This window comes from Hemiscyllium ocellatum, chromosome 28 (genome assembly GCF_020745735.1).
Source record: "Hemiscyllium ocellatum isolate sHemOce1 chromosome 28, sHemOce1.pat.X.cur, whole genome shotgun sequence".
Taxonomy (NCBI): Eukaryota; Metazoa; Chordata; class Chondrichthyes; order Orectolobiformes; family Hemiscylliidae; genus Hemiscyllium; species Hemiscyllium ocellatum.
The window spans coordinates 30,209,719-30,223,492 of NC_083428.1; the positions used below are offsets into that span (position 1 = coordinate 30,209,719).

The window sequence follows — 13,774 nt, forward strand, 5'->3', positions numbered from 1 at the left end:
GACCAATCCAACTATCCTGCACATCTATGGACTGTGGAAACCACAAAACATGAATGAAAGCCATACAGACACAGGAAGAACGTGCAACTTCACGCAAACAGACACTCGAGGGTACAATCGAACCCCGATCCTTGGCACTGTGAGGCAGCTGTGCTAACCACCGTGCCTCCTAGCTGTCCATTTGTATTTCTTTTTCATTGGTTTATGTGAGAGTTTCTGGTTTTGGAAAAGGTTGTTCTTAGTGCTCATAAATAAATCTCAAATCTGAACATCACGCTCTGTTAACATTAGCAAGAGATCCAAGAAACTTCAATCAAAGCTGGATTTAAACAGTGCATGTGGCACATCTGTACAATACAGTTCTACATGACCCATGTAAGATGCATATATAGCCTAGTTTTCGCAAGGTTTGTAGCTCAGGTTGAGGTACTGGGTCTTTTAAGTCTCTTTTAAGACCCATGGTCAAAACCAACGTCATCTATAAAATTCCATGCAAGGACTGCCACAAACACTACGTAGGACAAACAGGAAGAAAGTTAGCCACCAGGATACATGAACACCAGCTCGCCACAAAAAGACACGACCCCCTCTCCCTCATAGCCCTACACACAGATGAAAAAAAACCACCATTTCGACTGGGACAACACATCTATCCTGGGACAGGCTAAGCAAAGACATGCCAGAGAATTCCTAGAGGCCTGGCACTCCAACCACAACGCCATAAATAAGCACATAGATCTAGATGCCATCTATCAACCCCTCAGAAAACGAACAGGAAATGACATCACCACAAACCCCAGGAACCCCATCCAGGAGAAAGATATAAATAGAAAGCAGGAGACAACAGCTTCGCTTCACTTGGAGGTCCCCACTGATGATGTTACCTAGCCAAGTAATGAAATGTCTGGATATGAAACCTACAGCTCAGCGAGCAAACCTACACGCTATAGCCTAGTTGTTTGAAGAACGTGCTAGTAAGTTGCACCTTGTCATACAACTGAGCAAATGTTGCAATGAAGTGTAGTCACTATTCTTACACAGATAAATACAGCAAGGAATACTGCACAAAGCTATACATGCAGAAAATGAGATATTTAAATCCAGGCAATCTGTTTTAAGTGGTATCACCTACCTGAGATATTGCTTTGAATGCAGTGGTTTTGCCAATCCTTTCCCCACTTTTACTGACTGATTCTGCAGATTGCTTTGCTGATTTTGCTGCTTCTTCTACTCCTTCCCTAATTTTCTTACCGATATCAGATTTACCAACTTCATCCAGGCTCTGCAGCATAGAAAACAGGACATAACATAAATTAAATATTCCATCAAATTATATTCTTACATACAGTCACACTGAAAACTGGGTGATAAGTTCTTCTCATGCAGTCATAGTCTGGATGGGCACATGAATAGGAAGGATGTGGAGGAGTATCAGCCAAGCGCTGGCAAATGGGGCTAGATGTACCCATCCAGATGCCTTTTAAATGTTGTAATTGTATCAGCCTTCACCACTTCCTCTGGTAGCTCATTCCACACATGGACCAATCTCTGCGTGCAAACATTGCCCCGTAGGTCGCTTTTAAATCTTTCCCCTTAAACCTATGCCATCTAGTTCTGGACTCCCCCAAGCCAAGGAAAAGACTTTGTCTATTTATCCAACTGGTGCCCCTCATGATTTTATAAACCTCTATAAGGTCATCCCTCAGCTTCCAACATTCCAAGGAAAACAGTCTCAGCCTATTCAGCCTCTCCCTCTGGCTCAAACTCTCCAAACCTGGCAACATCCTTGTTCATTTTTTCTGAACCCTTTCAAGTTTCACAACATCATTTCAAAAGGAGGGAGACGAGAATTGCATACAATATTCCAAAAGCAGCCTAACCAATGTCCTGTACAGCTGCAACCTGACCTCCCAACACCTAAACTCAATACTCCGACCAATAAAGGAAGGCATACAAAACACATTCCCTCAGTTATAATTTATTCTGAGTTACAGTCCCACAGGTACTGAGAACCTTTTTGATATCTCTGCCAAGTAATCATAGAAACATGGGGGGTATGAGCCGGAATAGGCTATTTGGCCCCTCAAGAAACTCTCCATCATTCAACATAATCAGGGCTGATCCTCTATCCCAATGCCATACTCCCCCTCTCTCCTCATATCTCTAAACATCTTTAGCTTCTAGAAATCTACAATTCTTTCCTAAATATATTCAGTGTCTTTGCTTTCCACAATCTTCTGAGGTGGAGAATTCGTCATCCTCTGAAGGTATTTCTCATCTCAGTCGAAATGGTCAATGCATAATCTAAAACCAGATCCCTTGTTGCAAATCCTGAGGAGTAGCTCCTGATCCAGTCTGTTCAGTCATCAGAATTTTCTACATTTTAATAAGATCCCTTCTGATTCTTCTAAACCTCATCGAATATAGACCCAGTCAATCTAATTGCCTCATAGGGCAAACTGGCCACCCCAGAAATCAGTCTGCTGAACCTTTGCTGCACTTCTTCCGTGACATATACCTTTCTTAGGTAAGGACATCAACATTGCACCCAATACTTCAGCTGTAGTCTCACCTATACAATATACCATTTGCCTTCTGAACTGCATAAATGTGCTAACTTTCAGTGACTGGTGTATAAGGACACACAGATTTCCTTTGTGTGTTAATATTTCCCAAACTATCATCAGTTAAATAATACTGTCATTCGTTTTTCCTACCAAAGTGGACAACTCCACATTTATCCACATTATATGGCATCAGCCATATATTTGACCATTCAACCCACTTGTCTAAATTACCCTGAAGCCTCTGCATATCCCTACCTCACTCTCTAGTTGTGCATCATCAGCAATCTTGGAAAAGTTATACTTGATTCCCTCATCTAAATCATAAATATATATATAGTACATGGTATATATTAGACCACACAAGAATCCAGACACCTTCAGGAATTTATATAACTATGGTCTACATCTTGGCCAAGTTTGCTATACCTTCACTTGACATTCAAGTACTTTCACTGTGCAGCAGAAATCACATTTATTTCTCCATTTTACACTAGGTTGGTTGAGGACAAAAGTACCACTTGTATTGCTGATTCAACTGAAATCAAATACCTCTCACAAGGAGTGGACAAAATGCATTAACATTTCTGCTGACACACACTCTCTCTTTCTCTCTCCAAACTTAGTGATTTAATTTTTTTATATTATTGCGCACACGTTTTAACACAGAGGAATGTCATTTATCTGGCATTTGATAAACCAAACTTTGGATTATCCGAACAAGATCGCAAAGTCCCGATGCTTGGCTCACTATGTTATCCGACATTTGATTATCCAAACAAAATACTCACCGCCCGTGTCCTTCAAATAATCGATGTTCCTCTGTATTCATGATAGGATGTGGGCATCTCTGGCCAGGTCAGCACTTATTGCCTGTACCTATTTGTCCAGACGTGGGTTATGGCCTAGTGGCATTATTGCTCGACTATTAATCCACAGGAGAAAATGAGGACTGCAGATGCTGGAGATCAGAGCTGAAAAATGTGTTGCTGGAAAAGCGCAGCAGGTCAGGCAGCATTCAAGCAGGAGAATCAAGTTTCGGGCATAAGCCCTTCTTCAGGAATAAGGGGGGTGTGCCAAGCAGGCTAAGATAAAAGGGAGGGAGGAGGGACTTGGGGGAGGAGCGTTGGAAATGCGATAAGTGGAAGGAGGATAAGGTGAGGGTGATAGGCCGGAGAGGTTGGGAAGATGAGTGCAGGTCAAGAAGGCAGTGCCGAGTCCGAGGGTTGGGACTGAGATAAGGTGGGGGGAGGGGAAATGAGGAAGCTGGAGAAATCTGCATTCATCCCTTGTGGTTGGAGGGTTCCTAGGCAGAAGATGAAGCGTCCTTCCTCCAGGCGTCGTGTTGCCATGGTCTGGCGATGGAGGAGGCCAAGGACCTGCATGTCCTTGGCAGAGTGGAAGGGGGAGTTAAAGTGTTCAGCCACAGGGCGATTGGGTTGGTTGGTACGGGTGTCTCAGAGGTGTTCTCTGAAACGTTCCGCAAGTAGGTGGCCTGTTTGCAGAACGTTTCAGAGAACACCTCTGAGACACCTGCACCAACCAACCCAACTGCCCCGTGGCTGAACACTTTAACTCCCCCTCCCACTCCGCCAAGGACATGCAGGTCCTTGGCCTCCTCCATCGCCAGACCATGGCAACACAACACCTGGAGGAAGAACGCTTCATCTTCCGCCTAAGAATCCTCTAACCACAAGGGATGAATGCAGATTTCTCCAGTTTCCTCTTTTCCCCTCCCCCCACCTTATCTCAGTCCCAACCCTCAGACTCAGCACAGCCTACTTGACCTGCAATCTTCTTCCCGACCTCTCCGCCCCCACCACCTCTCCAGCCTATCACCCTCACCTTAACCTCCTTCCACCTATCGTATTTCCAACGCTCCTCCCCCAAGTCCCTCCTCCCTACCTTTTATCTTAGCCTGCTTGGCACACCCTCCTCATTCCTGAAGAAAGGCTTTATGCCCAAAACGTCGATTCTCCTGCGCCTTGGATGCTGCCTGACCTGCTGCGCTTTTCCAGCAATACATTTTTCAGCTATTAATCCAAAGACTCAGCGAATGCTCTGGGTATTTGGGTTTAAATTCCATCATGGCAGATGGTGGAATATGAACTTAGGAAAGATCTGGAATTAAGGGTCGAATGATGAACATTAAACTACTGCCAATTGTCGGAAAAACCCATCTAATTCACTCATGTCTTTTAGGGAAGGAAATCTGCCATCCTTACCTGTCTGCACTATATGTGACTCCACACCCATAGCAACGCGATCGACTCTTACCTGTCCTCTGGGCAAATAGAATGGGTAATAAATGCTGGCCTAGCCAAAAACACTCACATCCCATAAGTGAATATAAAACAAAAATTCTACTCTTTAACTCTTTTATGTTGGACTGGGACCCACAAGATCCTTAAAAACAAATTATTCCCTGTCCAACTGAATATCATGTTATGAAAGCCAAAAAAGGTAAATTTAGTGGATACAATTGGATCAACAAAAAAAATGGTATCTTAGTTGATACTCATAAATCATCTGCATGGGCAAGGTATTAACTCATTAAGGATCACTGGAACTCAAGCATCACTGAAAGAAATTTGTCATTGGCTAGAAAGGCTGAACATATCTGATTAACACAACTATGAAGAATTCCTATAGCCAGGAATTGAACTCTCTGTGTAGTACTTAAGGAAATTAAAAATGACGAGTGGATGACCATCTCACATAACCAGGTACAATGAACCTGAGGGAATCCAATTCTATGAATCACTCTGTTGAAAACCAGAAACAGAGAGAAAAAAAAACTTCTAAAACAATTCTCTCATGAAGGTTGCTTCTGGGAAGTCCAGAGCTGTACTCACCTCTTTTACTGTTTCTGAAAACTCCTCCAACTTTTTCTTAAGAACTTCAGAGGTTTTGACTGTCTCAGATTCGATAGTTTTCTGAAAAATAATCACTATTTAATCTTATTAAAATTACAAATTTGAGACTCTTCTGTATGAAAATGCTATTTTGAAAACTTACATATTTTTTCCTCGCTCTCTGCAGAGCCTCTGATTCTTCTAACCTTTTAGCTTCATCACGAAATTTCTTAATGCTGTCCTTCATTTCTTTATTTTTTGCTAATTCCTGTTTGATATTGTCTAATAAGCCAGTAAGAAAACCTTTCCTCCCTTCTGATGCATAACATCGAACCTACAAAGAAATAAATTACAGAATTTAATCCTTGTAAAGCCATCAGTACTTCAGTCGTCGACTTTTTCATAGAAGACTCCACCCTTCAACAACCCCTCCTAAAGGCAAGTGTTGTTCAGTATGTTAAGAACTGAATGGAGCATTGGATTTCAGTACAAAGACAATCACTATTCGGTGTGTATTTATGTTGTTAACATCCAAGCATCAGCATGTTTAGTGTAACAAAACAAACATTCAATGTAATGGAGACAAACCTCTCATTCAAGACCCTAATGAACCAGAGGAAGGATTTCATGGACTTGGATTAAGTTGAGTACAGATTCACCATAACAATGCCAGGGTTTAAAGGGTGAAATTTTGAGCAAAGAATGCAGACACCTGGTTTTTATTTCCACAAATTTAGAATTTTCAGAGGGAATGTAACTGAGGGGATTTTCTGATCCTCATAACCAGAGAGAGTGTGAATAAAAATAAGTTAGTTCCTCTCGTGGAGAAGTCCAGTACAAGGCGCACCATATTCAAGTTAGAGCTTGGCACTTCACAAGTGAAACTAAGAACAAAACTTTGTCCCCCGCTAAACAATAGGGGAAAACGTGGAATCATTTCAGTCCAAATTGACCATTAAGATTTGAATTGACATTTTTTGTTAGGTAAAGGTACCAAGTAGCATAGATCAAAGATGGGCAAACAGAATCCATAATCAAACAGACAAACTTGAGGCATTGATGGATCTACTAGTCTTACTGCTCTGCTGCTGTTACATTGGCAGAAGACCATCAGCAACACTGGAAGTAAACCGTTAATTTTGTTGCAGCAAACCATCCTTATAGTTGCGGCACACTTTTACCAAAGCCAAAGAAGATCATAGAACAGCAGAGCCAAAAGATCGCTATGTTAGAGAAAACCTATTAGTCACCTTTCAACCATCCATCTCCCCTCCCACTACATTGCAGAAGACCTGAGTCAACAAAAGTCCATTGGCACAATGAGAATAGCAACAACAAGCCACATTTCGTCCGATAAGTGAGAATGTAAAGTAAATGCTTTCCTTGACAGCACTGTCTGTGTTACCTGATTTTGGACTATACAGGAACGGTTGCATATACTGTATATACTCGTTCTGTTGTGCACTGGAACTTGTGACCGTGTAGACAAAAGGTAAATACTTCTTGCTAGACACATCTGAGGAGAGATTTATAATATACATATCAATGAGAAAGAACTTGCATTTATCCAGCATATTAGAGTACTGTGTTTCTCAGGATACACGAGAGTACTCACATTAAAAAAAATTGAGTCCAATTATTGCTCCAATGTGAGCAATTAGCAAAACTATTGCGCCACAGCAACAATTCACAAAATATTCATATCCATGGCAAGTTAATCTCGCCTTTTTTTTGTTTAGTGCTATAAATGAGATAATGCAGCAAAAAAAAACACAACTTGTAAAGAATCTATCCAATGTTATGTTAATATATCTCAAGACCTCACAATATAACTTTCCTTTTAATCTGGGTGCGCAACATTTGTTCGTCCGAAGACCACTGCCTCAAAGATGACAAACTCACGTACAGTTCAGTCATTCCAGAAAGATTATTAAAACCATTTATAAAGAATGCTGGAAAAACTCAATAGGTCTGGCAGTATCTGTGGTTAGAGAAACAGAATTCAAGTTTCAAGTCCATATGACACTTCTGCAACTCTGAAGAGTCTTACCAGATTCCAAGCATTAGCTATGTCTCTCCTTCCACAGATGCTGTCAGATGAGAGTTTCTCCAGCATTCTCTGTGGTTGTTTCATTTTTCCAACATCTGCAGTATTTTGCTTTTATTAAAATAGTTTACTGGAATTCCTGACAATTTAACTCAAGTACTTGAAATATCTACTTGTAAAATGGTGGTTCTAAGTGGATTTTTACTCTCGATCTAACCAATAAATCTATGGATTGCGGCATTAAAACCAATAGGATTGGCCCTTGTAGATATTATTTTCCACCCTATTATCATGAATGCCCCAACCAGTAAATAATACCTGAACAGGCAAAATAAGGTACAAGACAGTCATCCGAGATTATAAACTATTGTCCTGATACGTTACTTCTAATACAAGTAACCAATTACTCATGAACTGAACAAACATATTTAACACTGCATGAAAACCTTGAAAGAAAAAGATCAATGCCAAGATCTTATTTTTGGTAGTTTTCTCTGTTTAGCATGTCAGCAAGCAGTTCAATTTGTGCTACTGGTTCATTATTCACATGACCCTGGATCACAGGTGTTGGAAGTGATTGCCTGCCAGAGACATCACTGCTGACTCAATCTCATCATCATATATATGCATTGATTAAGTGAACGAAGGGACAGTGATCAATAACAGGAACCTGGACTGTTTCCCTTCCTAGCCTAGAGATGCTGGGACCAATTCCAATGCTTCAGGTTGACATCAACAAGTTCAAACAACATTTTAAGCCAAACCATGGAGACTGTGTCAACTAGCCAAGATTAAAGAAGGGAATCTTAAAATGATCTCAATGTGCTTTGGTTGGGTGGCAAAAGGAACTGCCAGGGTCCACTCAAATAGTTAATCTAAAGTCCAGCCAGCGCATTAAGAGTCACAATCTTAAATAAGTAATATATCACTGGAAGGTGCACTTTACCAAACACACTTGCAGTTGAATCTTTATTAAATGCAACAGAAAACTCAATGCTAAAAACTTGGGAGTAAAAATAGAAAATGCTGCAAATACATCAAAGGATCTTCGCAGCATTAAGACAGGTTGTCACTATGAGAAGTGCCTTTCTTGAAATATCCTGAAATATTCAGCTAACTTTTTAGATACAGACTGATATATATTATTATTTTTATTGAAGTAATTTCAGTTCAATTCACATACACACTTTCTGATTTCTTAATTTTGAAATCAGATCAATACACTTTACCAGCCTATTTTACTTCAAAGTCTTGTTTCATCTCTTACCATTTCAAAAATCCAATTAGGTATTATTTAATCTTCGACAAAGCAGATCTTTTTTGCAATGAAACAAATTCTAGGAATCATTCTCTTGAACCTGTCCAATTCATCAGTGTCACTTTGGAAATTTAGTGAGTAAAATTGAAAGTAATTTTCTAACTGCAATTGACACTAATGGATTAGGAATGCTAGGCAGCAATGTCTAGACTCCACAAGCCAGACAGAAAACTTCAACATTTAATCAGGTTATTGAGGGTTATGTCATTGCTTCAGTATTTTCATTAATTGATTTATTCCCACAGCCTCACCAAACACATCAAGGTACAGCACACACAACAGTTGGCACAGAGGCACCTATATTTCATAATTAAAATATATTTAAACCATTCAGATTTTATCCTGCTATGAAGTCACACCAGTTATCGTTAATACCATGGGCCAAGACATACTACGGTTAATGTTTAGATTTCTTTTGGCTATTAATTCTCAAGATTTAAAATATGTTTTCAATAGAACATTAAGAATAACTTATCATCTCACCTATATTAAAAAAAGAAGTCGCAATCATTAGATTTGATCTTCAAACCAAAGGCATGATCTACAAACATAGAGTAGTCATACCACGTGAACAGGTCTTTACAGCACAATAATGTTTTTCCTAAAAATAATAATTTGAAATCTAAATTTGCAGAAGGAGTAGCCTTTTATCCCACCCTCACCAAAAAGCTTGTACTTTTCACATTTTTAAAAAAGATTTTTGGTGTTAATATGATACAGCAGCCATTGGTGGAAAGAGATGTGCATGTGTGCACAAAAAAACAGACAACATGGATTTAGAGAAACAGAGTTATTGAAAAATTGTAGGCTTTAAGGGGGATGGAGATTAAGAGGGATGATGCTGTGGAGATGCCTGAACAGGCAGAACCTTACAACTTGGCATTGTGGACTAGAAGCTAAGTCAATAACACTAGGGCAGTAGAAAGACTTTAAACTAAATAGTGGACAAAGGCATCAAGCAACTGGAGATATGATAAAGTGGATGGAAACCACCAAGTAATAGAGTTGAGCAGCAATGTGAGTATTGGTTGTCAAAATGAGAGGAGAAAAGGTACAGCAAATAAATGCAAGACTGCACCAGCAAGTAAGATCAGGGATGACAAAAACAGTAAAATAAGCAGTTTAAGATTCATCTGATTGCACGCATCATTCTTAATAAAAGAAATGAATTGTAAGCACAGATACACATAAACATGTGTGATCTGATATGTACAACAGTCACAGGTTGAAATGTGACCAAAACTGAGACACTAATTTTGAAAGGCAATGACGTGACATAATGACAGGAAGCTAGGAAAAGATGATTGGATAAGTTCTGTTATTTAAGAATGGCATTAGTTCAGTACTTAAAGATGATAACATGCAATGGATAGGAGGAATCAACAACTTCATGGCAAAGGAGTGTTTAGGTGACAGCGATCACAAGTGTAAAATCTCATGTTCAATTTTGACAGAGGGAAGTGTGCATCCACGACAAATGTTCTAAAAGAAAATAAAGATAAGCATGAGGGTACAACTACAGAGCTGGCAAAGGATGAACTGGGGATATAGGTTAGAAGGTAGATGTAATGACAACTTTTAAGGAGATATTTAATAAATTTCAAAGATTAATCACAGTGAAATGTAAATGTTATTTGAGAAGGATGTATCATTTGTGGCTAAATAATGAAGTTAAGGATAGTATTAATAGAAATATTGTCCAAATCTGTCAAGATTAGTGGTATCTCAGAGAATCTGACTAAAGAATGACCAAAATGATGATAAAGCAGAAAGTAGTATGAAAGAAATCTAGCCAGTAACACAAAGAACAGATATTAAGAGCTTCTATAAATATTTGACTAAGAAGATAGTAATGAAAGCTAGAGATACACACACACACAGAGGAATGGATAACAGAAAACAAAGATGCCTTGAACAATAATGCAGGTCTCTACTCATGATAGAAGACTTAGAAATCATCCCAAAGTTAATTGAAAATCAAGAAGAGATAGACAGCAATGAAATTAAAATAACCACCATCAGCTAGGAAAGAGTGATAGGAAAACTATCAGACCCAAGTTCCTGGGACTGAATAGCTTCAGTTCTAAGGTCATTAAATAAAGTAGGAGCACAGATCAGAGATGGGTATAATGTTCTGTAACTTACTAGATCCTGAACAGATCCCAACAGATCAGAAAAAGCGCAAATATAAAACCTCGAATCAAGAGAGAGACAGAAAGCTGGAAGCTATACACTAGTTAACCTAATATTTGTCATAGGAAAGGTGCTGTAATCCATTGTTAAGGTGGTTCTCACAGGATAACCTAACATGGCTTTGTGAAAGGGAGGTTGACTGATCCAGTATAGTTTTTTGACAAAAGTATGCTTATGGTGGATACAGGAAGACTGTGAGATGTGGTGTACTTTGGTTTCAAAAAGATATCTGAAAAGGTTCTACAAAGGTTGCTGCACAAGATGAGTGCACATGGTGCAAGGGGTAGCATATTAGCTTGGATAAAGGATTTGTAGTTAATCAGCAGCACCAAAGTGACAAACTGGTCTAAGGTGGGTTGATGAGTTATCACTAGTGGAATACTATAGGGATCAGTACTAGGTTTTCAACGTGATTTACAAACTACATCAAGGTTTTGGATAAGTGGACTGAATATATGATCATTTGTCAATGACAACAAGGCAAGTGGAAAAATAAATTGTCAACAAGAGGTAAGTGTGTCTGCAAAGACAGATTAAGTAACTGAGCAAAACTTCAGCAGATGGAGTATAACATGGATAAACGTGTATTTCATAAGAATACAAAAGTATATTTTTTTAAAAATGGAAGGAGATTGCAAACAGGGGTATGAATGCTCCAGTGTATGAACCAAAATTTAGAATGAAGGTACAGCAAATGATTAAGAACACATGTTGCTTAATGCAATGGTAATTAAATATAGAATCATAGATTTATACTTGGGAAACAGACAAAAGTAGGGACATTTTACGATAACGGTGCAGAAGACTGGCAAGACCAAATCTGGAATGCTAAGTACAATTTTGATCCCCCTATCTGGGGAAAGATATCATTCATTAAGTTGCTGACAAAATATAACTCATTCCTGAGATGAAAGTTATGTCTTACGAAAAGAAGTGGAACAGGTTCGGTCTATATTCATCGAAGTTCAGAAGAATGGAAGGTGAGCTGACTGAAACACGGATAGAATAGACACAGAGGAGGTTTCTTCTTTTCAGGAAAACTAAAATTAGGGAACATTGTTTAATAAGACATCCCCCTTTGTGCCACAGATTAGACCTTTTTTTTTCTCATTCTGAAAGCTGTTAAGATTATGGAGCTTTCTTTTCCAAAAGGTTGTGGAGGCTGATTTAAATAGGCAAGGGAGCTGAGGTGCAAACAGGAAAGTGAGGATGACACCACTGCCAGACTAGCCATGATCTTATTGAATGGTGAAACAGGCTGAATGGGGTAAATGACTTATTCTGGTTCCTTGAGCAGAGAGGTGTTGGATTAAATAAGACTAATTGCCAATTAGGATATGGGCACTATTTTCAATTGGTTCAAGTTTTGGAAGGGGGAGAAAGAACAGGTGAAAGAACATAAAATACTTGAATGTAAAGGTAACAAATGTACAGATGAGGACTTCCAACAGAAACAGATACAGACTAGATAATTGATGTTGCAAGTGATCTTTATGAAGAGGAGAAGGTGAGAACATCGGTCAGAAGCTAACCTTGGTTTAAATAGCAGGGTGATGTCTGGTTCAGACTAAGATGGTGCTAAGGGTGGAGAATGGAATTGGTAATAGTTTCCAAAGTCAGTTTTCTATGGATTTTTTTATATGCAACTTCAATGAATTCAATTTTCCTGAACAGTTTTTGTCACAAAATAACTCAAACCAGTACATTTTTTAAAACAAATTTATTCCTCAGACACGCACATTAACTGGTCTATGCACATTTGGAGTAATTTTGTTGATTAACCAACCTGCATGTAGATATATAATTGCTGAGCTGCTCGATCAGTCTCCCCTTGTTATTAAAGTTACCAAAGCAAAAACATGTGGCTTCCCATTTTTGTATGAATTGCAAAAGGTCAATAAAAATCTTTTGATATTTCTATTCACAATGTAAGAACATAAGAGTGAGGAATAGGCAATTCAGTCCCTCACATCTGTTCTATCATAGAATGCGATTATGGCTGATCTCATCATGGCCTCAATTCCACCTTCTTGCCCTTTCCCTATAATCGATTATGAGTTAGAAATCTGTATGTCAAATTTATTCAGCGTCCCAATGTCCATCAGACTCTGGGGTAGTGAAATCCACAAAGTCATGACTTTTTGATAGAAGCAATTTCACATCTGTTAAATCTGCCACACTTAGCCTGAAACTAAGGCCCCCCCTTTTTCTAGATTGCCCCACAAGAGGAAACCTGACCATGACTACTTTATCAATCCCCTTTAGTATCATTTGTACCTCAATTCGATCTATTATTCTTTAAATTCTGATGCTGATAGGCCTAAACTGTGAGATCTTCGCTTATAATACTAGCCTTTCACCCCTGGAATTAATCTAGAGAACATTCTCTCAACTACCTCCAATACAAATACATGCTTCATCAATTAAGAAGTCAGAGAATCAGAGAGATGTAGAGCAGGGAAACAGATGGTCCAGTCCAACTCGTTCAGCCCATTAGCCCATCTGATCAAGATTAGATTACCTACAGCATGGAACAGGCCCTTCGGCCCAACAAGTCCACACCGACCCTCCAAAGAGTAACCCACCCAGACCCATTTCCCTCTGGGGATGGGCAATTTTGCATGGGCAATTTTGCATGGCCAATTCACCTTTGGACTGTGGGAGTAAACCCACGCAGACGCAGGGAGAATATCTGTGTGGAGTTTGCAATGTCACCCAAAGCTGGAATCGAACCTGGGACCCTGGTGCTGTGAGGCAGCAGTGCTAACCACTGAGCCACCATGCATCTGAGGTAACC

The 13,774-nt window shown here is 39.4% G+C and overlaps 1 protein-coding gene across 1 annotated transcript in view; it reads right to left on the bottom strand.

Annotated features, from left to right (window-relative positions):
* The window catches only part of timm44 (translocase of inner mitochondrial membrane 44 homolog (yeast)), an 83,941-nt gene that overhangs the window by 67,240 nt on the left and 2,927 nt on the right, over positions 1–13,774 (bottom strand). Inside the window, exons 2-5 of the mRNA XM_060846280.1 lie at positions 6,825–6,935; positions 5,583–5,753; positions 5,420–5,500; positions 1,133–1,282 (exon numbers count right to left, since the gene is read on the bottom strand). Of these exons, the coding sequence (XP_060702263.1) occupies positions 1,133–1,282; positions 5,420–5,500; positions 5,583–5,753; positions 6,825–6,935 (513 nt within the window). The remainder of the gene's footprint in view (positions 1–1,132; positions 1,283–5,419; positions 5,501–5,582; positions 5,754–6,824; positions 6,936–13,774) is intronic.